Consider the following 25,827-nt stretch of genomic DNA (forward strand, 5'->3'; position numbering starts at 1 on the left):
GACGAACCTATTCCTAACATAATAGGTTTCCATTATACTAACAATACTATATTAAGATCCGTGATAGAGCACCGGCTGAAATTCATTTTATTTATATTGTAATTTTTTTATAAAATATAATTTATGTGATTGTTTTTAAAAGTTTTTTTGGATAAAATATTATGCAATAATATCATATGGTAAATATGATGACTTGAAAACACACTTATTTTGTAAGTTTTATATTGTTAATGATTCTAGATAAGTACCCGTGCTATAACACTAGTTAAATTTTATTTTATACAAAATTTTGTATATTTTCTATTTATTTTAATATGTTGTATTAGTTTATGTACCGTGAAGTTATTTCAACAATGTATATTCTACCTCATGACTTTAACGTCATTATAAGACATAATTTTGTGAACTTGGTTTTTAAAAAGTGAGTTATTATATTATGAGTAATTTAATATATTGTTATACTTTTTTGTTTTAATATACTTGGTTTTTTGAAATTCTTTCATATTATAATGACGTATTATAGTGACATATTATTGACATTGCTATAACAAAGCAATTTAGAGTGTTTATAGTTTCTAACTTTAATATCAAGTTTCAAAATATTTCAAAATAAATTATTTAAATTTTATTATATTATATAAAATTATAAAATTCAACAAAAAGTATGAAATTGAATTTAAATATTCAAATTTTGACCCGTTACTCAATAAAAATTTTAATTCAATATATCTTATTTTTAAAGAATAATATTAATAAAAACTGAATAGTTTATAGATTGAATCATTTATATTTGTTTTTAAAAATTCAACTTATTGTATATCCGAAAATAAAACTATTTTTTAATTATAATAAATAAGATGATAATTTATTTGTTTCACAAAATAGTCTCATATATAAAAATGAGAGGTGAAGTATAATAATAATTAACAAATTAATATGTTAAGTTAGATATCAAAGGATTTTATTTGATGAATAATTTAATAAAGGAAATTTGATGTGTCGGTATTTTATAGGTTTTAACCATAGTTTTTAGGTTTGTTTTGAGTCTTTTATTGAGTCAAAGTGAGCTTTTAGAGTCTTTTTAGTATTTTATGAGTTTGTATAGGTTCTAGGTTGCTTTTGAAGGAAACTGAGTGTTTTGAGGATGAAAACAAGCATCTAGAGCCATTTTGGTGAAGACTGATCGGCTGATCCATATTTTAGATCGACCGATCCCGAACCCAAAGCAACTTTTCCTTTTTCGTTTTAAACCGACTTTTAGGGTTTTATTTTAGTATTTAAGCAAGAGGCACGACGTCTAGAGAAAAAACTTTTATTCTACGCAGCTTTTGAGTATTTGTAAACTTTGAGAGAAGATCTCTAATCCTTCTTGACACCTTGGAGAAGATTTTTTGAACCCTCTTTATTTCTTTTGCAATTCAATTATGTCTTCTTCATCTTTGATTTGCTGTTTCTGTTTCTCCATGTCTGAGTAGTTTCTCTATTGGGTTTTGGGTTTCAAAGGGGTTTATGATTATCTAACGATGGTGTTTTAGATTAGGGATTGAATTATTTGTTTTTCATCTATTGTTGTTCTTAAAGCCTAAACTAGATTAGCTACCTAGTTTATGATCATAGGTTAAATTCATCGGGGCACCGAAAGTGTTGTTGAGTTGCTAGAAAAGAACATAGGTGAGCAAGGTGGACCTTAGCCAATGGAAGTTGAAGTTGAGGCATCTTGTGAACAGATCAAACCTAAACTTTTATTGCTTGCTTGGTTTGCTAGATCCAAACGACGGTTTAGGGTTTAGTGAATACATTGCATAGATAGTTAACGTTGCAGAAGTAGGTTAGCTTTACAACCGTGATTTGAGTTCTAGAACGGTGCTTAACGCATCCCTATCTATTCACCTTAGTCCGAGATTATATTCCCTGCATCCAATATTTCCTTTTTGATTTAAAACAACTTATTTACTTTACGTTTTTAATTATTACTTGTTTCACAAACTTCCTTTTTATGTCTTAGCTATATTCGATCTTCATAGTTTCATAGTGCAATTATTTGGTCCATGTGGATTCGATCCTGAAGTGTTACGACGATACCACTAGATCGTGGCTGAGTGCACATTAGGTTTTAATTGACCTGTTGATCAATTTGGCGCCGTTGCCGGGGACTAAAACGATTGCCTTTGAGATTTTAGAATTGAGTATATTCTAAGATTTCTTTTTTTTTACTAATTATTTTTATTTTCTCTTTTTTGTAGAGTAAAAAAAATGAAAAAAAAAATGAAAAATGTTTTAGGGGCCATGGATTATGATGACTGGCCACAGGAGGAGGAGACCACAGTTGATGAAGACATTCTAGATGAGCTTTATGTGGAGCCACCGTTTGATAAGAGTGTTCTTACACCGGATCAAAAAGTTAGGTTGGATGAGCTTTCCATGGAACATCCAACAACAACAAGGAGGAACTTAGCAGTAATGATCAGGTTGAATCTCATCTCACATCGAGAAGTACTTGAAGGGAGGGAGCCCACTTTCACAGAGATTAAGGAAGCTCATGCTTGCAGAAAGGTAATATATTGGGTACTACCTAGCCAAATAGAAGGTACATGCGTTTCCACCCTTGAAATTCATGATTTTGAGGATATTCACATGCCATGCATTGAAGATGTGACTTCTAGTTTGGATACTCCATTGCTCATTGATGAATGCTATGATTTGATATGTGAGTCTCAACGTCTAGACATTATAAGAGCAGAAAAACTTGCTAGGGATTATCATGAAATATGTTTTGATATTGAATATCATTGTGCTTTGAATGTTCATGATCTCGAGTTTGAGTTTTTAATGCCTGATATATCTAGCTCTCTTCTTGAAGTATCCTACCTAGGGTGTGTTCTTGATATTGATACAATTTTGCATAAAACAAAGGACCCTGAGGTTGATTATATGAATGAGGATATTGTGTTTTATGAAACTAATGGTGATGAAGTTGATTATTTTGTGAAAACCTCGTTTGAACCTATTATTGACTTTATTTTCCCATTAAATGCATTTGATCCTCATGAGCATCCAACCATCAAGCAATATTTCAAAGTATATGTTACATTTGTAGTAAACTTCCTTGATGTGGATTTTATAGTTTTTCCATGGATAATTGTGTGTTACTTGACACATATTGTTTATTGCAATGACAAGAGAAGGACTAAAGGTCCATTGGCTTAGCCTTTTGATACTCATGATTAACATTTTGTGTTGAGCGGTCAAGCTATAGACCTTAAACAAGCGCTTATGGGAGGCAACCCATGGGTTTTGTGCTGGCTTACCCTTTATTTTTTTTAATTTGTCTTAGGATTTTGGTTTTGTTTTTACGATTTAGTACTGTGAAATCACGTCTGGTGTTAAGTATTTATAGGAACAGGTTCCAAACGCAGAAGATGCGAAATTTTTTTGTTCCAGGAGTTTCGGATCGATCAATCCTCGTTACAGATCGGTCGATCCCGGTGTTCACTGCGCGCATCTACAGTTCAATAATGTTGCAGATCGGCCGATCCCATCCCGAGACCAATCGATTCCCACCCTTGCCAACACCACTCCAACACCAGATGCGAGATCACCGGTTTTTGTTTCTTTTCATTTCTTTTTCATTTTCATTTTTTTTCTTATTTGCTTTGTGGGATTCATTCTTTTCTTGGCTTTGCTTTCACACCGGGACGGTGTGAAGTAAGTCCGGGGGAGGGATGTCTCCAAGTTACTGATGTCGTTTTCTTTGGTTGTTTTCTCTGGATTTTTCTTTTCTAGGAGTCTTGTTATCGAGTCAAAAATATAAGTTGGGAAACTATGATCATTTCTAGGAGTATTTGCTTTGAACTAACACTCTTATGATTGCTTTAGTACTTTTGATTTTTGAATGAAACTTGGAACGAACATGAGCAGAATCAACACGCCCCAAAAGACCCTCACTGACGAGAACTAGAAGTTGATCATGCGTTGTCTCTAGCTTTGAAATGACTTAACCGGATTTAACTTCTTGCCTTGGGACTTGTATACATTGAACAAGACTCCTCCCTTAAGCAATACAATACATGCATCTGCTCACAAAGTATGCTTCCCCTCTCTCTTCCCTTCAATACTCAATAAAAAAAACAGAAAAAGAGAGAAAAGAAAAGAAGAAGAGGATATAGGTAATAAAGAAGTGAACCGAGGGTTGTGCGTAGACCTGTGCATCCTTCAAAATTCATGGAAACCTGTCCAAAAGAAAAGAGAAAGGGATCGATAAAAAAAATACAATGATACCCTAGAAAATTAGGGAGAAATCGATCCTTTGGAAGTGAGAAAAGAGAGAGGAAAGGAAGCATATGTAGGAAGTCTTGGGCATTAAAACGATGAAGGAGTCAATAAGTTCAGTGATCGATATTCCCTCGACAAGACCACACATTTTCACTAATCTGATTTAGAGAGACAACAATGGGGATGCTGAAGGTTCTTTGAGGTTGTGGAGTTCAGAGTAGGGAGTGTTGATCCTAATCATGGGTAGAGTACATAAAGTAGTTATTAATTTGATTTAATGAAGAGTGCAAAGAAGAGGTTCCCAAGAATATGTGAGTTTCCACTTTCAAACCTTTTCTCTGTTCCTGAGTTTTTAACTGTTCTTGCTTGAGGAAAAGCAAAAATTCAAGTCCGGGGGAATTGATGTGTCGGTATTTTATAGGTTTTAACCATGGTTTTTAGGTTTGTTTTGTGTCTTTTATTGAGTCAAAGTGTGCTTTTAGAGTCTTTTTAATCTTTTATGAGTTTGTACAGGTTCTAGGTTGCTTTTGAAGGAAACTGAGTGTTTTGGAGATGAAAACAAGCATCTGGAGCCATTTTGGTGAAGACTGATCGGACTAGCAAGCAGATGGAGAGAAGTCATAGGAAAAGCATCCTGGATCGGCTTATCCATATTTTGGATCGACCGATCCCGAACCCGAAGCAACTTTTCCTTTTTCGTTTTAAACCGACTTTTAGGGTTTTATTTTAGTATTTAAGCAAGAGGCACGACCTCTAGAGAAAAAACTTTTATTCTACGCAGCTTTTGAGTATTTGTAAACTTTGGGAGAAGATCTCTAATCCTTCTTGACACCTTGGAGAAGATTTTTTGAACCCTCTTTATTTCTTTTGCAATTCAATTATGTCTTCTTCATCTTTGATTTGCTGTTTCTCTTTCTCCATGTCTGAGTAGTTTCTCTATTCGGTTTTGGGTTTCAAAGGGGTTTATGATTCTCTAACGATGGTGTTTTAGATTAGGGATTGAATTATTTGTTTTTCATCTATTGTTGTTCTTAAAGCCTAAACTAGATTAGCTACCTAGTTTATGATCATAGGTTAAACTCATCGGGGCACTGAAAGTGTTATTGAGTTGCTAGAAAAGAAAATAGGTGAGCAAGGTGGACCTTAGCCAACGAAAGTTGAAGTTGAGGCACCTTGTGAACAGAGCAAACCTAAACTTTTATTGCTTGCTTGGTTTGCTAGATCCAAACGACGGTTTAGGGTTTAGTGAATACATTGCATAGATAATTAACGATGCGGAAGTAGGTTAGCTTTACAACCATGATTTGAGTTCTAGAACGGTGTTTAACGCATCCCTATCTATTCACCTTAGTCCGAGATTATATTCCCCATAGATTCCCTGCACCCAATATTTCTTTTTTGAGTTAAAACAACTTATTTACTTTCTGTTTTTAATTATTACTTGTTTCACAAACTTCCTTTTTTCTGTCTTAGCTATATTCGATCTTCATAGTTTCACAGTGCAATTATTTGGTCCTTGTGGATTCGATCCTGAAGTGTTACGACGATACCACTAGATCGTGGTTGAGTGCCCATTAGGTTTTATTTGACCTGTTGATCAAAATTAATATGGTAAGTTAGATGATATCAAATGATTCTTTAGAATATTCTCTTTAAGATTTTTGGAAACAATAAATCGAGACTATACAAATAATATAAAACTTAATATATAACCTATTTATAACCAACTTATTAAAATTATATAGTCTACAAAACAATGTTGTGTACTTCTGTTTTATTATATAAGGGACTTGATTAAAACCCGTGCTCTCTAGCACGGGTTGAAATTTTATTTATCTAATAATTTTATAATAAAATATAATTTATATGATTATTTTAAAAGTTTTTTTGGATAAAACATTATACAATAAAATCATATGTTAAATATAATGGCTTGAAAAAAAAAATATTTTGTAAGTTTTATATTGTTAATTTTTTAATTTTATGTATGAGAAATGATTATGTTTGTTTTTATTTTAATTTTTGAACATGTTTGGTGAAAAGTTTTTTAATATGACTTGTGTTTGGTAAGATTTTATTTTCAGTTGTACAATAAGATCTCGGAAATCATGATTAAGTGTGATAATTTTTTTTTTTGGTAGAAATTAAGTGTGATAAATTGTCAATATTTTATTCCTTTTTACGCATAAGAATATATTTTTATGGTTAACAGTATATATTTTGTAACAATACATAGATTTTATTTAAGAAATTGTATAAATCATTGGAATATTCTCTTTAAGAAGATTCTTTAAGATATTCTTAAGTATATTCATATAGTCCATGGATTGACTAATTAATCTATAATGTTTTTTGTAACCAATTTATATTTAATCTATAACCTATTTTGTAATTAACTTGTAAAATTTATATAGTTTATAAAAATAGTTGTGTACTTCCGTTTTTTATATAAGTGATAGTAAGATTCACAATTTGTTTGGTTTTTATTTTTGTTCCGACCAATTAAATATAAGATAGACAACAAAATAAACTTATTAAGCGTCAAATACTTAAATCACTTGTGACGAGAACCAGAATACACTTGTGGTAGATCGTATGATTCGTAATTTCGTATCGAAGATTCTAAAGGTATAGGGCCTGTTCTTTTTACCAATAGCTGAAAGAGGGACAGCAATTGAAAAATAAATAGAGGAAGCTGAAAGGATGATACAGGTTTAAAAAAAAACAGGTGTCGCAGCTTTACGAGAGTTGCTAAAAATAATTAACAGCGACTGTTGGAAAGATTAAAAAATGCCGATTGCTTTTACAATATTGCCGGTGTTCTTTCCACAAACTTGACTTTCAAGTTACATGTATTTTTTATTCGTCCATCACTGAATCAGCAATCATAAAAAGAACAGAGCCATAGCCCATAGTCAAAGAAAGAGAGGGATGAGAGGAATGGCGTTATTAATGTAATCCTCATATCAGTTTCTTTTGCCTCTTATACAATGGGGTTATACTGTATATATGTTTTGTCTACATTCAAAGCTGCAAATGTAAATTTGTATTTCTACTTAAATTCTTTTGCTCCATTGTACTACAAAAAAATATGTTTTTACGTGGTATTTTAAAGTATGTTTTTTACAAAATAGAATAGAAACTAGTTACTGATGTGACAATTGTGAGATAGTCATGATGATTATGACGAGTTGACGATTAATAAGGTCTTGAATGGAGAAAGCATATTAAGCAAAGCATATTAAGTGGTTCAAACAGATCAATATCAAGCAAAGCATATCAAGTGGTTCAAGCAGATCAAGTAAAATAAAAATAGATTAAATATTTGGTTGTTCAAGTACAGATTAAGGGTGAATAACATCAAAAAGCTGTAGATCAGATCTGCATGTATTTCTCATTATCTGCAACAACTTTTAAAAATAAAAAAATTATTAAATGATAATTTAGTGATAAAAATCTACGTTAAAAAGGTGATATGCTATTTTTCTGTCCTTCCATTCAAAGGGTAAGAGCAGGCAAATGTTCAATGTTGTCCTGTCCACCGTAAATCCTTCGTTCTTAAGTTTTTGACCTTTCTTCTTCATTTAAGTGAAGTAATTTCTTGGGTAAACCAAAAATGTACAAAATAATTTTCCAAATTTAAAATAATGATTAGTGTAATTGCCTAAACTTTTTAGTTATGCATGCGAAGTGCTGTTTTCGCTCAATATGTATGTTATATATGATTATTTTCATATACTATATTAGAAAAAGGTATTAACAATGTTTTCTTGGAAATTGATAAAAACTTGAAATTACATATTCCTTTCCAATATATAGTGTGGACCTTTCGCCTTCTTCTTCCTCCTCCTCCTATTAAGTAGACCAAACTGATCTAAATCCCCCAGATAAAATCTGTTGTCTTCGTTTAGCGTTGTTCATTTTCCTGCATCAGTGCTCGTGTAGAACTTCTTCCCACTTATCATCATATATACAACTGTACTTATTAGTTTGCCTTAAGCATTCGTTTCTATGTAGCTACGATACGACCTGCTATGAATTAGGTACTTAACTCTTTGTTTATTATGTTTCAGAAAGATTATGTGACATGGAGAGGAACGAGAAGAAAAGTCTGGTTACTCAAATCTTCTCTTGGTCCGTCAATTCTATTCTCAACAAAGATATCCACAAGGAAGAGATTAGGTCAGTACCAGACATGTTTGGGTCCGTTGATGAATACCGCAACTGCTTTGTTCCTCTTCTCCTAGAGGAAACACGTACAGAGTTGTTCTCCAGCTTGAACTCTTTGTACAAAGCTCCTGTCTTTTACACACGTTCCGTGGAAGCTACGGGGATTAAACCGCCGAGTAGAACATCAAACAAGCTCAATATATCAGTACAGATGAGTATGGCGGCACAAGGAAACAGTACTAGTTACAAGCCAAAACATGGAGATCTCATTGCTCTCACAAAAGCAGAAAGGCCAAGACGCGTCGATGACTTAAACCCACTGATTCTTGCATATGTGTTCTCTGTTGAAGATGAGCTACACTTCACTGTTCATTCCTCCAAAACCATATCCATTGATGAGAGGTTTTCGTTTCGTTCCAGTGTGTTTCTGATGAATTTAACCACAAACACACGTATCTGGAAGGCTTTGCACAACAGAGAGGCCAAGTTGAGTGTCATCAAGAGTGTCCTTCAGGCAAATTCCGCGGTAAGTAACATGATTAGATCTTTTCTTTAACGTCTAATATGTGTATACTGTGGTGTAATTGTGGTTTTTTTTGTCTTGTATATGTTTCAGGATACAGAACAACCTGTTTCTTCTAGGAATTTTGGAAATGATGTAATGGATATTATACATTCAGCCAACTTGAACTCTTCCCAAGAATCTGCAATTGTGGCTTGCCTAGAGACAAGACAAATCCATGATAAGACAAGTGTGAAACTCATTTGGGGGCCACCTGGTACTGGCAAGACAAAGACGGTGGCTACGCTTCTCTTTGCTCTACTCAACTTAGGTAGCAGAACAGTAGTGTGTGCTCCTACAAACACGGCTGTTGTAGGAGTTGCATCGAGGCTTTTGGCGTTATTTAAGAAATCTTCTTCATCAGAACATTCTACTTACGGGCTTGGGAATATTGTTTTAGTCGGAAACCGAGTTCGAATGGGGATAGACGAGAGGGGCAATGATGATCTCCTCAATGTGTTTCTTGATCATCGCATTAGTAAACTGCGTAAACTGTTTTCGCCATCGACCAGATGGGATTTGGAGTCAGTCATAGATTTTTTTGATTATACGGAGTCTAATTATAGGAATTATATGTTCCTAATTGAAAGAAGGGAGAAGCGAGAAGGTAAGAGTATTCTTACAACATTTGGTGAGTTTGTAAAGAAACTGTTTCTTGGCTCAAATGAAGGATTGGAGAAGGAAGAAGCTAAAAAGAAAGAAAAGATTCTTACATTTGGGGAGTTTGTAAAGCAAAAGTTTGATGGGTTAAGTGAAACAATGGAGAAGGTCCAGAAGGATATGGTGGAGTTGTACACACATCTGCCTAAGTCTTTTATATCATCTAACGATGTTAAGAACACGATCGCTGCCCGTAAAGCTCTTCGTCGTGCTAGATCTTTCTTGCAAGAGAAACAAGAAAGCTTCACGTTTGATTGTTTTAACAAACTCATCCGTGTTGATTGCCTTCAGACTCTACGTTTTCTATCAAAACGTTTTGAGACTCTAGGCTTGTTGGTAAACGAGGATGTAAGGAGATTCTGCCTACAAAATGCACACGTAATTCTCTGCACTACCTCGGGTGCTGCAGAGATGACCGCGGAACGGACAGGATCTGTAGAACTGCTTGTAGTTGACGAGGCGGCTCAACTTAAAGAATGTGAATCAGTTGCTGCGTTGCAACTTGAGGGCTTGCGCCATGCTGTTCTTATAGGAGATGAGCTTCAGCTACCAGCAATGGTGCAAACCGAGGTTCTCTCTTTTGTCTTATTGATCTATTTGTGTTTTTGCTAATTTTAAACGTTGGAATGGCGTTTGAATGTTCTTGTATGCGCAGGTATGTGAGAAGGCCAAGTTAGGGAGAAGCTTGTTTGAGAGATTGGTTTTGATTGACCACAAGAAACATTTGCTTAATATTCAATACCGTATGCATCCCTCTATAAGTCGTTTCCCCAACATGGAGTTTTATGATGGCAAGATCTCTGATGCTGACATTGTTAAAGAGAAAAGCTACCAAAAGCGGTTTCTTCAAGGAAACATGTTTGGTTCTTTCTCGTTTATTAACGTGGGACTTGGGAAAGAAGAGTTTGGTGATGGACAGTCCTAAAAACATGGTTGAGGTTGCTGTCATTGCTGAGATCTTATCCAATCTTTTCAAAGGTGGTCTTTATTGATCTTTGTCGATTTTTTTTTTTTATTTTTTTTTTCATATATACAATTTAAAATTTGCCTAATATTTGAAACAGTGTCAAGTGAGACAAAGATGAAGATGAGTGTTGGGGTTATCTCACCTTATAAAGGTCAAATCAGAGCAATCCAAGAGAGGATCGGTAAGAAGTACAATTCCGTACCAGGTGAGCTTTTCACTTTGAATGTTCGGTCGGTTGATGGGTTTCAAGGAGGAGAAGAAGACATCATTATCATATCCACCGTAAGAAGCAACGGTAATGGAAACATAGGGTTTCTATCTAACCGTCAAAGAGCCAACGTGGCACTGACTCGTGCAAGGCATTGTTTATGGGTGATTGGGAACGAGAGAACTCTATTGCTGAGTGGGTCGATTTGGACAAAGCTTGTAAGGGACCCGAAGATACGTGGATGTTTCTATAATGCTGTTGAAGAGAAGAATTTAAGAGATGCCATGAACAATGCTCTTCCAAAGGTCGACATGTCTGATGTGTATTCGAGTTTTCAGTCTCTTTTGATCATACCCTGGTAGCTCCTTTACCAGGGTATCTCGATGGTTTTTCCTCTTTTTGTGGCTTCGGTATCTATGGATAGTTTGGCTTTAATATCTCGATTCAGCCTGTTATGATGAATCTCTTTCTTGCCAAACAAGTAATTGATGTACCGCTTTCTGTAGAAAGATCAATGTTCACGTGCTAGATGTATCACTTTGTCGAAAGCACACGGTAGTCAGTGGCTTACATTAGGTTCCTACGACTCTGGTTCGATCAGACTACCTAAAATTTAAGACCTAGCCTCCATATACGAGTCAAATAATTTACCTACGCATCATTATTGCTTCCGGTGATGAGTCAGAGGGTATGGACTCAGAAGTGAATCTTGGCATTACAAATTATTTGGGAGAGCAAAGTAGTAAACAAAATCAACATAAACACAAACGTATACCTAAACACACAATAAAAACCTAGTGTTACGTACATACATATAAAACCCAAACTTTATTGTTCGAACTCTGAAATAAACCCAAACAAGTCTTTCTAATGAAGAAATTATCTTTTTACAAGCCCAACAAAGGTATCCAACGGATTCATGATATTAATGGAACTTTTTCTTTTCGTAAAATCTTATTTGATTGAAAACTAATAAAACGATCTCTACTTTTATAATTGTTTCCCTGATTGCATTTTTCTGATGCTAATATTGGCTCGGAATTGGTTTAGAGTCTTGAGGGCATTCCTCCAGCAACGACCAAAGTCTCACCAGTGATGTAAGAAGAATCATCTGATGCTAAGAAAGCCGCCGCACCAGCCATGTCTCCGGTTGTTCCTAACCTGTTAAGCAGAGTCTTCTCTTCGATACTTTCCCTCTGAGCAAAATCCACAAGTGTACTATTATTATAATTCCATTGTTTGAGATACAATCATAATCTCAATCTTAACAGTTTTAATCTTAAAACATTACCACTTCGGAGTTTCCAGTAATGAAAGAAGCAAAGTGTGTGGGAACAAAACCGGGTGCAACCGCGTTCACGCGTGTGTCTGGTCCCATCTCAGCAGCAAGTGCCTGAGACATGATGTTCAAATCAATGCAATAAATCATCATAATCATCATCCAGTCAGGAGATGGAGACGCTAATACATACCTTCACAAGGCCGAGAAGAGCTGTCTTAGTGACCCCGTACATAGCCATCGATCCTTGCGGTTGAAATCCAGCAATGGAAGTTATGAAGATAACTGAAGAACCCTTCTCTAAGTGAGGAGCCATGTCCTGGTAAAATGAACACAAACAAGGTCAACAAAAAATTGATTCTATTTGGCTATGGAAAGACAAAGCTAATACTTTACTTCTGAAAGGAAAAAGAGGAAAGATTTACCTGAAGGAGAAGTATAGAGGATTTGACATTGATTTCCCATAGCTTGTCGAGAACACCTTCTTTGGTAGACAAGATCGGGTCTGTAGATGGATTGGCAGCAGCGTTACAGACAACGATATCTATCTTGCCATATTTCTGAAACCAAACACCAATTAAAACGTAAACTAAACACACAAAAGACATTGTAATCTGTCTTAAGTAAATCAAAGACACGCAAACAAAGGATTCACAAGTGTGGTAAAGTGAGAGAGGTTGAAGCAACAAGACCAAAACAACAGTTTGGTTATGTAAAGCTTGTGCATAATCAATTTGTTCATAGACTCTGAAACCAAACACCAATTAAAACGTAACTAAAACACGTAAGACACTGTAACCTCTCTTTAAGTAAATCAAAGACGCCCAAACAAAGGATTCACAAGTGTGGTAAAGTGAGAGAGCTTGAAGCAACAACACCAATCAAGAAGACCAAAACAACATTTTGGTTATGTAAAGCTTGTGCATGATCAATTTGCTCATAGATTAAGCTTACCTGAACAGTCTTTTCGACAAGATTACGGCGATGTTGAGCATTGGAAACATGACAAACGATTCCATACGCATCAATCCCTTTGGATTTGAGTTTCTCTACCGCCTCGTCAACGTTTGCCTGCACATATATATAATCAAAATCAACAAAAAAAAATTGGCTAAAACAAAGCTACCAGCTTCAAAAAACACACACACAATCTACTTCTCTGATCAGAACTGTCAAAATTCAGATGATTCACTTCACAGTAACATAGAGAAACTTAGATTCTGTAACAAACCAAACCAAAATTTTCAATAATTCTGGGCTTACAGTGAAATTGCAAAAATCAAAATCCCCAATACAACAAAAGCAAACTAATTGAAGCACCGAGTACGAAGATCCATCACTAAGAAGATCGATTAAAGTCTTCAAATCAAAGAGAGAGAGAGAGAGATTGTGGAAACCTGTTTGCGGGAAGAGACGACGACGGAAGCGCCTTCGAGACCAAAACGCTCAATGATTCCGAAACCAATCCCTTGCGTCGAAGCCGTCACAATCGCTACTTTACCTTCCAATCTTCTCGGTATCTTCGTCTTCTCCATTTTTAATATTTTCTTGCTTCTTCCAATGATTGTGTTCTCTCTCTCTATCTCTAAAGTAAGCGATGAGTGATGAAGTTTGCGGCGTTTGAAGCGTTTAAATTTCGTTTTTTATTTTAAAGCGTTTAAATGATTGTTCGTGAGATTGCGTTTGAAACGTTTAAATGATTTATGGTAAGAAAAATCCATAGGATTTCTATTTCTATATCCTAAACAAACAGTGTGACACACAAAAAAAATTAAAATAATTTGTTGGAATGTATCGTAAAGAACAATAAAGAGAGTAAAATGTAAATAGGATGTAAAAAGAAAAAACGAAAAGGAAAATTCAAGAAAAGGGAAAAAAAACTCAAGAAAATGGAAAAGAAAGAAAAAGGAAATCACAAGAAAAATATGGAAAACTTATCAATTTACTATTTTTTATTTCACATTCATAACTCTATAAATAAGCTCTTGCGTTAGGGTTGAAATCATAATAACAAGAGAACCAAAATATAATAATCTTACAGAGAAGTTATTAATCATCTTGTTCTGCTAATGCTAATGGCGATTGAAACGTCTCCCTCTGCAAAATCAGGGGTCGAACAGTACCGTAGAGATGATGAACGAGAACTCGCACAAGAGAAGGCTGTGCTAGAGAGAACTAGTGTTGTTGGTAGTTCAGCTACAACATCGAGTTTTCAAGCTGAAGAAATTGGTTTGATGTTGGTGAAGCAGAGATTGAATAAGCTGAAAGAGTTAGAAGCAATGAACCAAGAGCTATTATCACGTTTGAATGAGGACTTTAGCAGTTTCGAAAAGAGTATTGGAAGGGCGATAAAGCAAATAACTGCGGTGAAGGATATTGTAAATACAAAGATCAATGAGATTGTCAAAATATTCAAAGACCCTCGTTGTCCCTTATCCATCAGTATTGCAGCTTTTGCAAAGAGAATGGTCTACTGTGGGAGAGCCCCTTTTGCATCCAGCTACGTCATCGTTCACGTCACCTCGATGTTTCCACAAGCTATGGATATCCTACTTGCTGAGTTCCACAAAGCTTGCATTTACACTGCACCAAATCATAGCGCAAACTCAGATCAGTCAGTGTGGGATTCTTCTGACGCTTATGAACGCCTAGATTCTATTATGAAGCTCTACGGTGCGCTCGTGCAGGAAGATATACACGGTGGAAATGCTACTAACATGCATGGGATAGAACATGGATGGACTTGGTTAACCCAGTTCGTTAACAACACCTCAAACAACAACAACAACATAGCTAACGCAATAGCCTTAAATGCCTTTCTACAGACAGCAGGCTTTGGTCTTCATCAACGCTACAAATCTCAGTTTGTGAATGTTGTGAACGATGTGGGAGAGCAAATCTTGAAGAAAGGGAGGACAGAATTGACCATAGCCAATATCAAAGCCTACTTAGATGACCAGATGTATCTAAAGGAGCCTGAAGGAAGAACTATGAAGACGAGTCTCTTTTCAGCGAAGTATACTGCAGAGTTAGAACAACAATACCAGAGATTGATTACTAATTCAGAAGAGCACAAAACATAATCTCCAAATATTTAACATGTTCTACTGATTGTGATAAACTCTGAAGCTTGATTATAAAATGTTTTTTTTTCTTCTAAGTACAAGCATTATTGTTTTAATCATAAGGATTTCTGAATTTCTTCAATAGATCTGGAATATCGTATCCCAGCATATCATCCACTGCTTGAATCATCTTAGGCTTCAGCTTCTCGAATTTGTCAATGTTATAGCCTCCCAATACCTCTCTAAAATGCTCCACACTTGGAAAATCTCCAGCCGGAAGATGAAACTCTCTCTGTACCTGTTTTTTTAAGAATTACAATAAGTTTTTGTTAAATAATCTGGAAAACATGAAAACATGAGATAAAAACCAATTCCTTTATTTATTTCTTGATCAATAGAGAGGTGCGTGTAAACAAAAATTCTAGTTTGGCTTAAAGTCAACTACTTTATCTCTAGTAGGCTACACATAATGCGATTAGTCTAAGTTTTGTAGCTCAAATGAGATATTTACTAACCTTTCCAAATTCTTCTTGGAGATTGTCCATAAGACGTTGCTGAGCTTTGGATTTGCCCATCATTGCTGGCATTTCCTTCTTAAGATGGCTCATAATGTATGCATTGATCTTCGCAGCTCGAGCTCGCTTCACAAACTCGTTAATCTGCAACAAATGGTTGTTTTCAGCCTCAAAATTTTGAATTTATGGACATTACTGTTTAAACTGAGACTCATCAAAATGATACCTTTCTGTCACATGCTTTCTTAGGTATGTCCATTAAGTCTGCTAGAAGATCATTTTGCTCTTTCTCAAAGAGTTCTTTTCCAATTGGTCCAACTGCAGCTTCGTTTATGGGTTTGTCATTGAAGGACCTGCACAAGTAAAGCAATAACAAAATCAATCTATTGTGTAACCAAATGAAACTAATGGCTTACATTCCTTTTAACAGCTCATGAAATGAAAATCACAGTTCATGTTGTATTCAAAGGCATACCCAATATAGACACGTACGACCTCTGGTGTATTCAAGACTTTACCAAGCGACCACATCAATGCTCCATACACTCTCATTAGCTAAAAAACAAGGATTTAGATCAGCTCAATAACAAGTAAAAATGAAGCTTACGAATGGGGGAGGAAATGGATAATTACTTGTTGAGTATCAACTTGGTCAGCTTTGTTTAAGACAACACGGATCTTGTCTTCGTTACCACGCAGAGATGTTATCACCCGTTTGAATTCATCACTGATGTCAAGCTTGTGGGGATCAAAGAGAAGGAGAATCATATCACATTTAGATGCAAACCATGAGATCACACCAGTGAAGTCATAGCTCCTTTGCATCCTTTGTTTCTCTCCAGAAAGAACTCCAGGAGTGTCTACAAGAGTAATTTGGTCCAAGACCTACAACACAAACAGGAAGACAAGGCTCACAAAAACCAACAGAGAAAAATATCAAAAAGAGACAATCAGATAATGCTTAATTACTCACGGGATGCGGCATTTGTGAACACTCAAACTTTGAGAGGAAAGCACCTCCAAAACTTGTTAGCCCGTTAAATGGCATGTCAGCTTGAACAGCCATGGTATTTCCAGGTATGGTTCGTTCATCTGGTCCACTCTATAAGAAAATCAAATCATAAGAGTTAACTTAAATGAATACGTCAAGTAACTAACTAGTAATCATTCAACTACGATCAAATTAAGACACACTGACATACCATTGCAACCACAAACCGATCTGTTGTTGGCTCTGGACCAATGTGAGCTCCTGATAACAAGAACACAGTGGTGGAAATCAGATACGTAACTGAAGATTCATTGTATTGGTACGAGTTAAAGGAAACGGAGCAAGTTACCGGGGTAGTCACATCCAAGCAAGTGTTTTATAAATGTTGTCTTTCCAGTGGAGTATTGACCCAAAAGCATTACCATTGGTTTAGCATCAAAATCGCTATTAGTCTGCAAATCAACAAAGAAAGTATCAAGAGAACGAACTGATAATCAATTTACACGGTGACACTGGATATAATTTCTGTAACGGAATAAACAAAACCCCACAACACAACTGCCTTTGAAATGATAAGGATAGCATAAAGTTCACTCACTAGTACAGGGGATGCAAAATCATTGAAACGATATGTGACTTCCAAAGGCTTTAGCTTTTCAGTGTACAATCTTTTCAAGCCATCGACAATTGTCACCACATTAACTTGTGGCTGGTAATGCAAAATGGCAGATTACTTGTTAGATCAGATCACACGCTCAAATATTATCAAGAAGATGAAAATTTACAGCGACAAAGCAAGTAGTATCCCACCTTAATAATAGATTTTGATTTGTACCAGGGAGCTTTTGCCGTGACTTGTGGCTGAGTAACAACTGCAAGTTTAGCCAGCAAATCAATATTTTTTTACAAAAGTTAAAAATATCATAATGTATGAATCAATACATAGAATGCTAATTAACCATTGTCTTCAACATCCACATTTGTTTTTGACGCTTTCTGCTTCTGTAAGCAAAACAATTAAGACAATTTCTTCGATTAGGAAAAGAAAATCCTGAAAAGATCTTAACAAAAAAATCAGGTAAGAAGGAGTCTCACAGATACAACGTTTTCCAGTCCTTCCAACACTGGAAACTCCACACTCTTCATGTCAACTAGAACCAAAAAAAAAAAATTCAGATTAGCCATTTTCTGATTAAAAATCCAATCTAATTGCTATATCTAATAATACTACACTGTCTTCAGACCATCATAATCTCTTTATTCAGAAAATTTCAAGATGTAACTGAATACACTTACTTGAGCCTTTGAGAAGATCTGAAGTAATTTCATGTCCTTCCTGTGCCAATGAGACGAGCTGAGCAAACAAAATAGTCAAATGAGTAAGAGATTTAACGAAAGACATCAAATTGACTCAGTCAGATATATGAATCTCACACAATCATCATACCTTCATCGCAATGATGAACTCCGCCAAACCCAGAAATCCCTGTCGCTTCGAGTCCGCAACAGCCCAAACCTTTAAATACAAAATCGCAACTAATTCTCTCAATCAACCCTAGAATTACACACTTCAAAATCCAATTCATAGTCTCACAAGTCCTATGGATTCATGAAATCTTGAGAAAACTAATCGAATGAGTAAAGAAACCTGTTTGAGTTCCTGGCGAGAAAGCTTTGACATCGCGAAGAACTTCGTAGCATCGTTACCAGAAACACGACCGTCTCCATCTGAAATTTTCAGAGAAGCAAAACGAAATCAGAACGGAATAGTTACGGCGGATTAGTGAGTTCAATCTGAAAAAGGGGAAAACAAAAGAAAAAAAAAAAAGAACACTGAAACCTGAATCGGCGATGTTGAACCATTCCTTGTAGATCTTCTGATGCTCTTTCAAACAAGAACCGATCGAGATCGCCGACGACGTCTCCATAACTGAGATAAAGAAGAGAGAGAGAATGGTTTATGAAATTTGAAATTGAAACTGAATAGTTAAGAGAGAGAGAGAGAGAGGAGAGAGAGCGTAGAAGAAGATATTTTTCCAAATAGGGTATTTTAACGGGTTTGGCGCTTGTCGAGGGTTGGTAATTTACGACGACGTTTTGTTATTTTTTTAAACTGTCGGCACGCTGTATATTCAAATCGAAAACGCCGAGAAGTTTGATTTCATACCTTTGTCAAAGTTTTAAAGAGCAAGCTATTACGACGTCGTATTAGTTCAATCTTTTGAATGGCCCGACACGCTGTGTGTGTCTCATGAAATCTAAAACGACGTGAAGTTGGTTTAACGGATAATTTAGCGAGATGGTTGTCTGTTTAATGAAGATCAGATTTTGTTGTACGCAATTAATGATTGGATCTCTAACTCAACATGGTAAAAACATGGCTAACAAAGATGTTATATTCTCCTAGCATCTTAAAATGGAGTAATGAACCATGCTTGTCAATATTGACTTAAATTTTAATTATGTATTTATAAAGATTCTATGAAGATTTTTAAAGAGTTCAACAAAATCATTAAAAGTAAATAAGACCTTGAATGGCAAGTAGATTCTACTATAGTTTTTGGATTTTGTTTTTCAAAAACCAATTTTTTCTCCATTCAAGATTTTACATTAAATAGATTTCCTAAAAAATAGTAAAACTAGTTTTTAGCTTTTCTTTACAAATATTAACAAAAACTAGAATCCACATAATTACAGATTTTAGGGAAAACTTACGATTCTTTTTATTTTTTTATGTTTCTTTATGTAATTATTTTAAAAATAACTTTCTTACAAAAAACTAAAATCTCAAAAATCAAAAACCAAAAACTAAAAACCAAAATCTATAATCTAAAAACCATTTAAAAACCATCTTCCATTCATGGCCTAAGTGAAAGATTGTTAAAGATTGCTAAATAGTTTTGTTGATTAGTTTTTTAAAATCTCGTAAAGTCATCCAAACAATTCATGCATTTTTATGATATTTTCCATGACTTTATTTTGTAAATAAAGTGTCTAAAATCAAAAACCAATAACATAATAATTAAACTCATTAACAATCCTAAATTTTTTTGTTTTAATTGAATAACACTAAATTTTTAATGATTTTATAAAAGTTTGAATCTACTAACCCAAATTTGTCAAGATTTTAAATGACTTTTTACAAATCACAAACTAATAACACTAAACTTTAACATAGTTTTACAAAATCTTGATATAATAACAACATATTGTACATAACATTTAAAATATTTAAAACTCTATTCAAATCTTAAACCAATAACCCCTAATCATGTAAAATCTTTCTCATAGATTCTTTACTATATAAACCTTTAATAGATATCAAAAAATAATTTAAGAGGGAGAGTGGGAGACTATCAACAAAAAGGAAAAAAAAGTCCAATTATATTTTGTTTCTTACTTTTCTTTTATGGATTTTTTTCTCAAATTTTCAAGATAAATTTTAATTTCCTAATTCTTTTTTATAAATGTAATTGTAAATGTATCTTTTATTAGACATTATAAAAAGTTAAATACTCTGAAATACTACCACTAAATTAAGATTTTATTCCAAAAAATACCATCACTAGGTTTTTCTTACAAACATAACTATTATAAAACATTTAATCCAAAAATACCACAAACATTAAAAATTGTGTTTTGTTCTAAGTTCTAACCATGTGTTAAGACTCAGTTATGCGCATAACTCAAAATAACTCAAAAATGACACTAATCATGATTTCTCTTTTAAAACAATTGACTTAGAGTTTTGTTGAGTCATTACTTATGTTTTTGAGTCATCTCCTTTGTGAAATTGTTAAATCAAAGCATAATTCAACAAATTATAATATATTTACTCTAACTCAACTTCAACAACTCATGTTAACCAAGAGAACATTTCAAACATCCTACTTTCGTTTTATTTCATAATTAGTTGTATGGATTTTTTCCCTTAATTTTCCAGTGAAATTTAAATTTCCTAATTATTCTAAGCGTAAATGTGATAGTAAACATTGTTAGAATAAAAAATTTAATTTAAGAATAAAATATAGATTGTATATGGAATAATAAATGTATTGAACTCATATGATCCTAGCATGGTTGGATATTACTACCTAGTTATTATCAAGCATGCATAGGCATAATATAGTAGACATTATTTTGAAATTAAGTAGAAGATAATACACAGATAATACAAACAAATATAATTAATCAATGTTGTATTCTCAATTGAAATATAATATATATCACAAATTTAGTAAAATATCAATAATGCATGAATTGAACTCATACACAATTCCTATAAATACTTTCACAACATGCCCAAATAAAATAAACTTTGTTTTCTCCCAATCTAGGTCAATTAGTTTATTGGTTTGTTTATATTTTATAAATATAACATCTACTTTTCTAGTACTAATGTACAAAACATATATAATGGAGTACTAAAAAACTAAAATTAAACTTTTAAATGATTATAAAATAACTAAGTGATTTTTCTATAAATAACAACATTTGAAGTATGATAAAAATATATATATTTTAATTTGATACTGACTCGTTGATCCGATCCGCCGGTTCATGGATTTTTAGCGGGGTTTTCCGGTTTTTTGCGGGTTCTTAGTTGTTCGGTTTTCAGAGGTAACCCGGACCGGTCCAACCAGTTGGTCCGGTCCGGGTTTAAAAACATTGGAGCAAATCAATTTTCAATACTTGTGTTGTTTCAGTTACTATACTATCATTGATTTTAAATGTCAAGACGGTGCATAGCATCACATGTCCGGATGTGATGGATACTTTGATGTCATGTATGGCATATATTACCGGTTCAAAATATTCTTTTCCAACACCAGATTGTTGCAGCAGCTTGCGTACAATTTATCTTGGAATTCCAACAACACAAGATCGTCAAGTTTTCTGTGAGTGTTTGGAAAATGATGTAAAGTCGATGAAAGTCGATATCGAGAAACTTATCAGTGTACCTAAACTTTGTGGCATTATTTTACCTGTAACCTTTGACCCAATGATTGATTGTTGCAGGTAAATCTTAATACTGAAAACGGTAGTATTGTTTTTGAACCTAGAAAACCTCAATTTAAAAGAAAAAAACTTTTGATATAAGATTTCCTTAAAACAAATTGCTAATTGTTAGAATGTTTCTCATTTAAAATTTTAAAAACTGTTTGTGCAGTGTTAAGAAGAAGAAGACATTTTCACTTAGATGTATTTTCAAAATTTAGAATAATAAACCATATCCATACATATATCCTAGGATCATCAATTAGACCAAACTATATTTTTAAACCTGTTTTTCATAACCAATAAATATGAGTTGGATACACATACAGTATATATAACACTGAAAAAAATAAACTACCAAACATTTCTATACAGACATACATGGTACAAAAAAAACCTGTTATACGGCAGCCTTGGTGAAAAAAAGAACACATCTCTGTTTCAAATTTGGTGTGTGTTATGAGAGAAAGCAAGAACACTCGTTTCGTTTTCATGTTATGTTCACTGCCAAATACCAAAAAAACATGAAGAAAACGTTTTTGGTTATGTCTAAACATGAGAAAAATTTATGAAATAAGTATATGGATTTAGAGATTACCGATTGTCTTTTTGAGCAGCCATAGTAGAAGAGCAAGCTCGATGCTGAAGATCATACGCAACCATGTTTTATCCACCAAGAATCCGTAAACTGTGATCCCAGCTCTGTTGTTCTCTAGATAGGTCACTATATATATATATACAATAGAGAAACCAAATTAGTTAAATCGCGAAAAAGATTTATTCCAATCATCGTCTAATTCAAGATTTTCTTTACCTAGAGCTTGACGTTTCTGAGCACAAACGGCGCTGGCATAGATTGGATGTATCTCAATATCATCGTGATCTCCTTCTCCTTCTTCATCATCATCAGATGATTGAATAACATTACGACGACGCGATAAAATCTGAGAATGTTGTATCGTCGTTGGACATTTAGGAGTCTCTCCATCATCAAGAACATCAAATGTATCTAAAGAGGCGCAAACGTTCCACTTTGTGGCGATGCTCGTTACAGATTGAGCTTTGTGAGTCATTTGCGTTGCACTTTTTAAGCATATGAATAGCCCTGACACCAAGCTTATGGAGCATAACTGTAAAAAGCAGAGACATTGATCAAGATAATGTTTTAGAAAGGCAAGAACAAGACGATCAAAGTGAAGATAATACGTAGTAAATCTCACCGCAAGCTCGCCAACTTCATAGATATTAAAGGGAACACTAGCTCTAATGGTGGTAAGCAAAGCCATGAACTGAGTGGCAGTGACAAAGAACAATGACAAAACAATGAATCGCCTGAAACGGTGACTTACAACCTTCAGCTCACGCCTGATTTTGAGATGCTCGGCGAGTATGGAACTAAAATCAGTGATCTCAGAGGCGAAGCAGCGGGCGAACTCATCGAGACGGAGGACCTGAAGGTGGCAGATGTTTTGGTAAAGGATACAAGCGATGATGAAGAGTGATGTACGGTAAAGCCAAGATGAGAGCTGAAGTGTACAGGCTAAGACATGGCTCAGCATTGGGTTTATGATGTAAGGGATTTGGTTGAAGCCTGAAGCATACCACCAGATACGATAGATAGCTTGTAGCGTTACCGATGGAAGGATGAAGATAGCTAGTAGCTTCATTGATCTCTGCAGACAAGAAACAGAGCATACGACACTTGTAAGATGCTAATATCCGGATTTCCAAACCGGTAACCGAAATTAACCGAACCTAACCGCTATCCGAATCCCGAACCAAGTTTTTGTATGGATTCTAAACACAGAACCGAATTGAATGAATCAGATAACCAGACCTATCCGAACCAAAATTTTGTTTGGTTATATTCGGTAGCCTTGCTCATTAACCAAATTACCCGAAATCCGACTACCCGAACCAAACCGAACCTAAGTCCATTGAGCCAAAAGGGCTTACCAATCTAAATGATCTAATCCCAAAATTAACTATTCTAATCATGAAATTAAATACTAATGACTATAATTAGCAGATAAGATTTAATTGACCTGGATCTCAGCTTCGTATCCGATCCTAACTTTATCGTTCACATCTTTAAGCTTATCGAAGAAGAGGAACCTTCGGATTCCATACTTCTTGGACCAATCCGAGAGACTAACGAACGAGATAACTGCGAAGATCGATAACAAGAGCTGAACCAAACCGTCATAAGGCCGGCGGTGTTTGAAATCGCAGTCGGCGCAACGTAGCACGAAGTGTGAGATCATTGGGACGATGACGGCGAGGAGGAAGAAGATGGACCATGAGAGAAGAGTTTTAACGCGATTTGATTGATCGAACCAGAGGAGGAGTCTCGGGAATGAGAATTTCGTGGCTGGTGATGATTCCGGTGGTTTTTGGAGGATCGGGTCGGGTCGGGTTGAGGAGTTGTGGGATTGATCAGATCGTTGTTTCTTTGATGATGATTCTTCCATCATCGGGGTTTGAGGGTAGTTTCAGGATTTTGAGATAGTTTTGCAGAGTTTCGGGACTTTGGAGGGGAAAGCTAAAAACAAATAAAGCACTTTGGATTTTGTAAGCTTACGTGTGTACAAGACCACATATTTTATTTAGACAAAAAAAAAAAAAAAAAAACCGACCATAGACTTAACTTTTTAAATATATTTGAATTTATTGTTATATAAATTAGAAAGTGTGTGAAAATGATTCAGTTCTTTTTTTAAATAACTACTAGGTTTTGGGGGTTTATAAACAAATTTATTTTTATATATATAGTCAAACACATACTAATTAAAATTTTAGTTTGATTTTTGGTTTGTTTGAAAAAATAATGGTTTCATCAATATTTTAAAATTTGAACAACATAACGATTAGACGGACAACAAACTAAATCAAATAAATGATTGGTTAGAATCTATTAAATTTGTGAACTATCAAACTGGATATATAATCGCTAACAACAATGAAAACCCATTTGAAACAAATGCAAATTTTTAGGGATGAACGTATTTCCCTATCTGTTTTGTCATGTTCCATTATGACCTCCACCTATTCTCGAATTCCTATTGCATATGAGACATTCTAGATACTAATTCTAACATGTTACTTTTTCTTCTTTATAAGAAATAACTTATACCAGATTTTGGTTTTGTTTTATTTTTAAAACTGAAATGTGTAAACTTCATGGGTCAAATAGATTAATATCGTTTACACGTACGTTCAGTTCTTCCTTCAACAGTTTTTAAACGTATAAAACTAACTATGTATTTGTGTTTCTTTAACTTAGAAAATCTCACAATTCACCAAAATAGCAACCATAGGGGCATTCAGAACACTATGCAATAAGGTGTTTGGAAACATTACAATCTCACCTTATAGTACGAAAACATCAACTCCCACACTTGATAGACTCTTGTGCCAGTGAACTACTCTGAGAAGCTAAAAAAATTATTCAATTATTTTTTTGAATCTAAATCAAAGAGTCCCAAAAATATATAGCAACTATCTATCACCTGATTTGGAGATGAAATTGAGAGGGACAACGATAGAAGAAGCCCGACTGATCAATCGGTGGCAATATTGAAGCCAATTGGTCTCCCAATTGCCGCGCGAGATAGAATCTGATGGGTTTGGCGGTGGAGAATCAATTGACAAGGTGAAGCATCGATGACATAGGCAGCTAGGGATTTGAGGTGAGAGAAATTCAACCCAAGATCTAAAGATATAAAAAAAGATTGAGGGTTATCGACGATAAGAAACCAATCGAGTCAAAAAAAACCAGATCAAGTCGACGAAAACCCAAAAAAATTGATTTCTTCAAGAAAAGATAAAACTGCCTATGTCACCACCACTTTGACAAAGGAATGCAAAATCAATCAAGGAATGGAAGAGAACCTACAAAATGTTTAAAGAGATAAATTTACAATTTACCCAAGAAATTCTGGTCGGTAATCTGAAAAACCCATAAGAAATCGCTTTCTAAAATCGAACTAGAACTAGAGGACTAAGCAGTCTTCGTGATGAGATGAGCCAAAATCAGAGGAGGAGATTGGCTAAGGTACCAATTTTGAGGCTATTGAGGAGGAAGAGAGGAGGCGGAGGAGGAGAAAGAAAAAAGAAGACAAATGACTTTTACAATGACAT

The 25,827-nt window shown here is 34.6% G+C and overlaps 4 protein-coding genes and 1 pseudogene across 7 annotated transcripts; 2 read left to right on the forward strand and 3 right to left on the reverse strand.

Moving 5' to 3' along the window:
* Positions 8,360-11,201, forward strand: LOC104738431 (annotated as a pseudogene).
* Positions 11,580-13,735, reverse strand: LOC104737282 (short-chain dehydrogenase/reductase SDRA). The gene is made up of 6 exons (XM_010457416.2): positions 13,516-13,735; positions 13,073-13,189; positions 12,544-12,678; positions 12,312-12,437; positions 12,131-12,232; positions 11,580-12,035 (listed from the first exon to the last, which is right to left on the reverse strand). The coding sequence occupies exons 1-6, from the start codon at positions 13,651-13,653 to the stop codon at positions 11,886-11,888; spliced, it is 768 nt and encodes a 255-aa protein (XP_010455718.1). The 5' UTR covers positions 13,654-13,735; the 3' UTR covers positions 11,580-11,885.
* On the forward strand, positions 14,194-15,201 carry LOC104738432 (protein GLE1-like). Its single transcript, XM_010458606.1, has one exon. The coding sequence runs from the start codon at positions 14,194-14,196 to the stop codon at positions 15,199-15,201; it is 1,008 nt and encodes a 335-aa protein (XP_010456908.1).
* LOC104737283 (EH domain-containing protein 2) lies at positions 15,148-18,715 on the reverse strand. 2 transcript variants are annotated; one of them, XM_010457418.2, is made up of 16 exons: positions 18,530-18,715; positions 18,338-18,417; positions 18,137-18,205; positions 17,986-18,043; positions 17,785-17,840; positions 17,649-17,688; positions 17,500-17,561; positions 17,288-17,398; positions 17,039-17,141; positions 16,901-16,950; positions 16,672-16,800; positions 16,332-16,583; positions 16,174-16,253; positions 15,925-16,051; positions 15,699-15,842; positions 15,148-15,481 (listed from the first exon to the last, which is right to left on the reverse strand). In XM_010457418.2, exons 1-16 carry the CDS (start codon positions 18,615-18,617, stop codon positions 15,296-15,298), a joined length of 1,635 nt encoding a protein of 544 aa, XP_010455720.1. In that variant the 5' UTR covers positions 18,618-18,715; the 3' UTR covers positions 15,148-15,295. The 2 variants fall into 2 exon arrangements, with proteins under 2 accessions (XP_010455720.1, XP_010455719.1); XM_010457417.2 differs by having other exon boundaries at positions 17,649-17,691.
* LOC109124602 lies at positions 21,963-25,814 on the reverse strand. 3 transcript variants are annotated; one of them, XM_010457420.2, is made up of 8 exons: positions 25,615-25,814; positions 25,197-25,399; positions 25,056-25,122; positions 23,733-24,229; positions 22,908-23,360; positions 22,502-22,817; positions 22,286-22,411; positions 21,963-22,191 (listed from the first exon to the last, which is right to left on the reverse strand). In XM_010457420.2, exons 4-8 carry the CDS (start codon positions 24,159-24,161, stop codon positions 22,178-22,180), a joined length of 1,338 nt encoding a protein of 445 aa, XP_010455722.1. In that variant the 5' UTR covers positions 24,162-24,229; positions 25,056-25,122; positions 25,197-25,399; positions 25,615-25,814; the 3' UTR covers positions 21,963-22,177. The 3 variants fall into 3 exon arrangements, with proteins under 3 accessions (XP_010455722.1, XP_010455723.1, XP_010455721.1); XM_010457421.2 differs by having other exon boundaries at positions 25,056-25,114; positions 25,197-25,814; XM_010457419.2 differs by having other exon boundaries at positions 25,197-25,814.

The sequence above is a fragment of the Camelina sativa genome, chromosome 13, assembly GCF_000633955.1.
Source record: "Camelina sativa cultivar DH55 chromosome 13, Cs, whole genome shotgun sequence".
Classification (NCBI taxonomy): domain Eukaryota; kingdom Viridiplantae; phylum Streptophyta; class Magnoliopsida; order Brassicales; family Brassicaceae; genus Camelina; species Camelina sativa.

Coding starts and splice junctions, on each gene's coding strand:
- LOC104738432 (XM_010458606.1), top strand. CDS start 14,194: ATGGCGATTGAAACGTCTCCCTCTGCAAAATCAGGGGTCGAACAGTAC.
- LOC104737283 (XM_010457417.2), bottom strand. CDS start 18,617: ATGGAGACGTCGTCGGCGATCTCGATCGGTTCTTGTTTGAAAGAGCAT. Junction 17,562..17,648: donor TGTGGATGTTGAAGACAATG/GTTAATTAGCAT, acceptor CTAAACTTGCAG/TTGTTACTCAGCCACAAGTC. Junction 16,584..16,671: donor GTTCACAAATGCCGCATCCC/GTGAGTAATTAA, acceptor TTTGTGTTGTAG/GTCTTGGACCAAATTACTCT.
- LOC104737282 (XM_010457416.2), bottom strand. CDS start 13,653: ATGGAGAAGACGAAGATACCGAGAAGATTGGAAGGTAAAGTAGCGATT. Junction 12,438..12,543: donor CCTCTATACTTCTCCTTCAG/GTAAATCTTTCC, acceptor TCATTTTACCAG/GACATGGCTCCTCACTTAGA. Junction 12,036..12,130: donor TTACTGGAAACTCCGAAGTG/GTAATGTTTTAA, acceptor GATTTTGCTCAG/AGGGAAAGTATCGAAGAGAA.
- LOC109124602 (XM_010457420.2), bottom strand. CDS start 24,161: ATGATGGAAGAATCATCATCAAAGAAACAACGATCTGATCAATCCCAC. Junction 23,361..23,732: donor GATACGAAGCTGAGATCCAG/GTCAATTAAATC, acceptor TCTTGTCTGCAG/AGATCAATGAAGCTACTAGC. Junction 22,818..22,907: donor ATGAAGTTGGCGAGCTTGCG/GTGAGATTTACT, acceptor TGCTTTTTACAG/TTATGCTCCATAAGCTTGGT.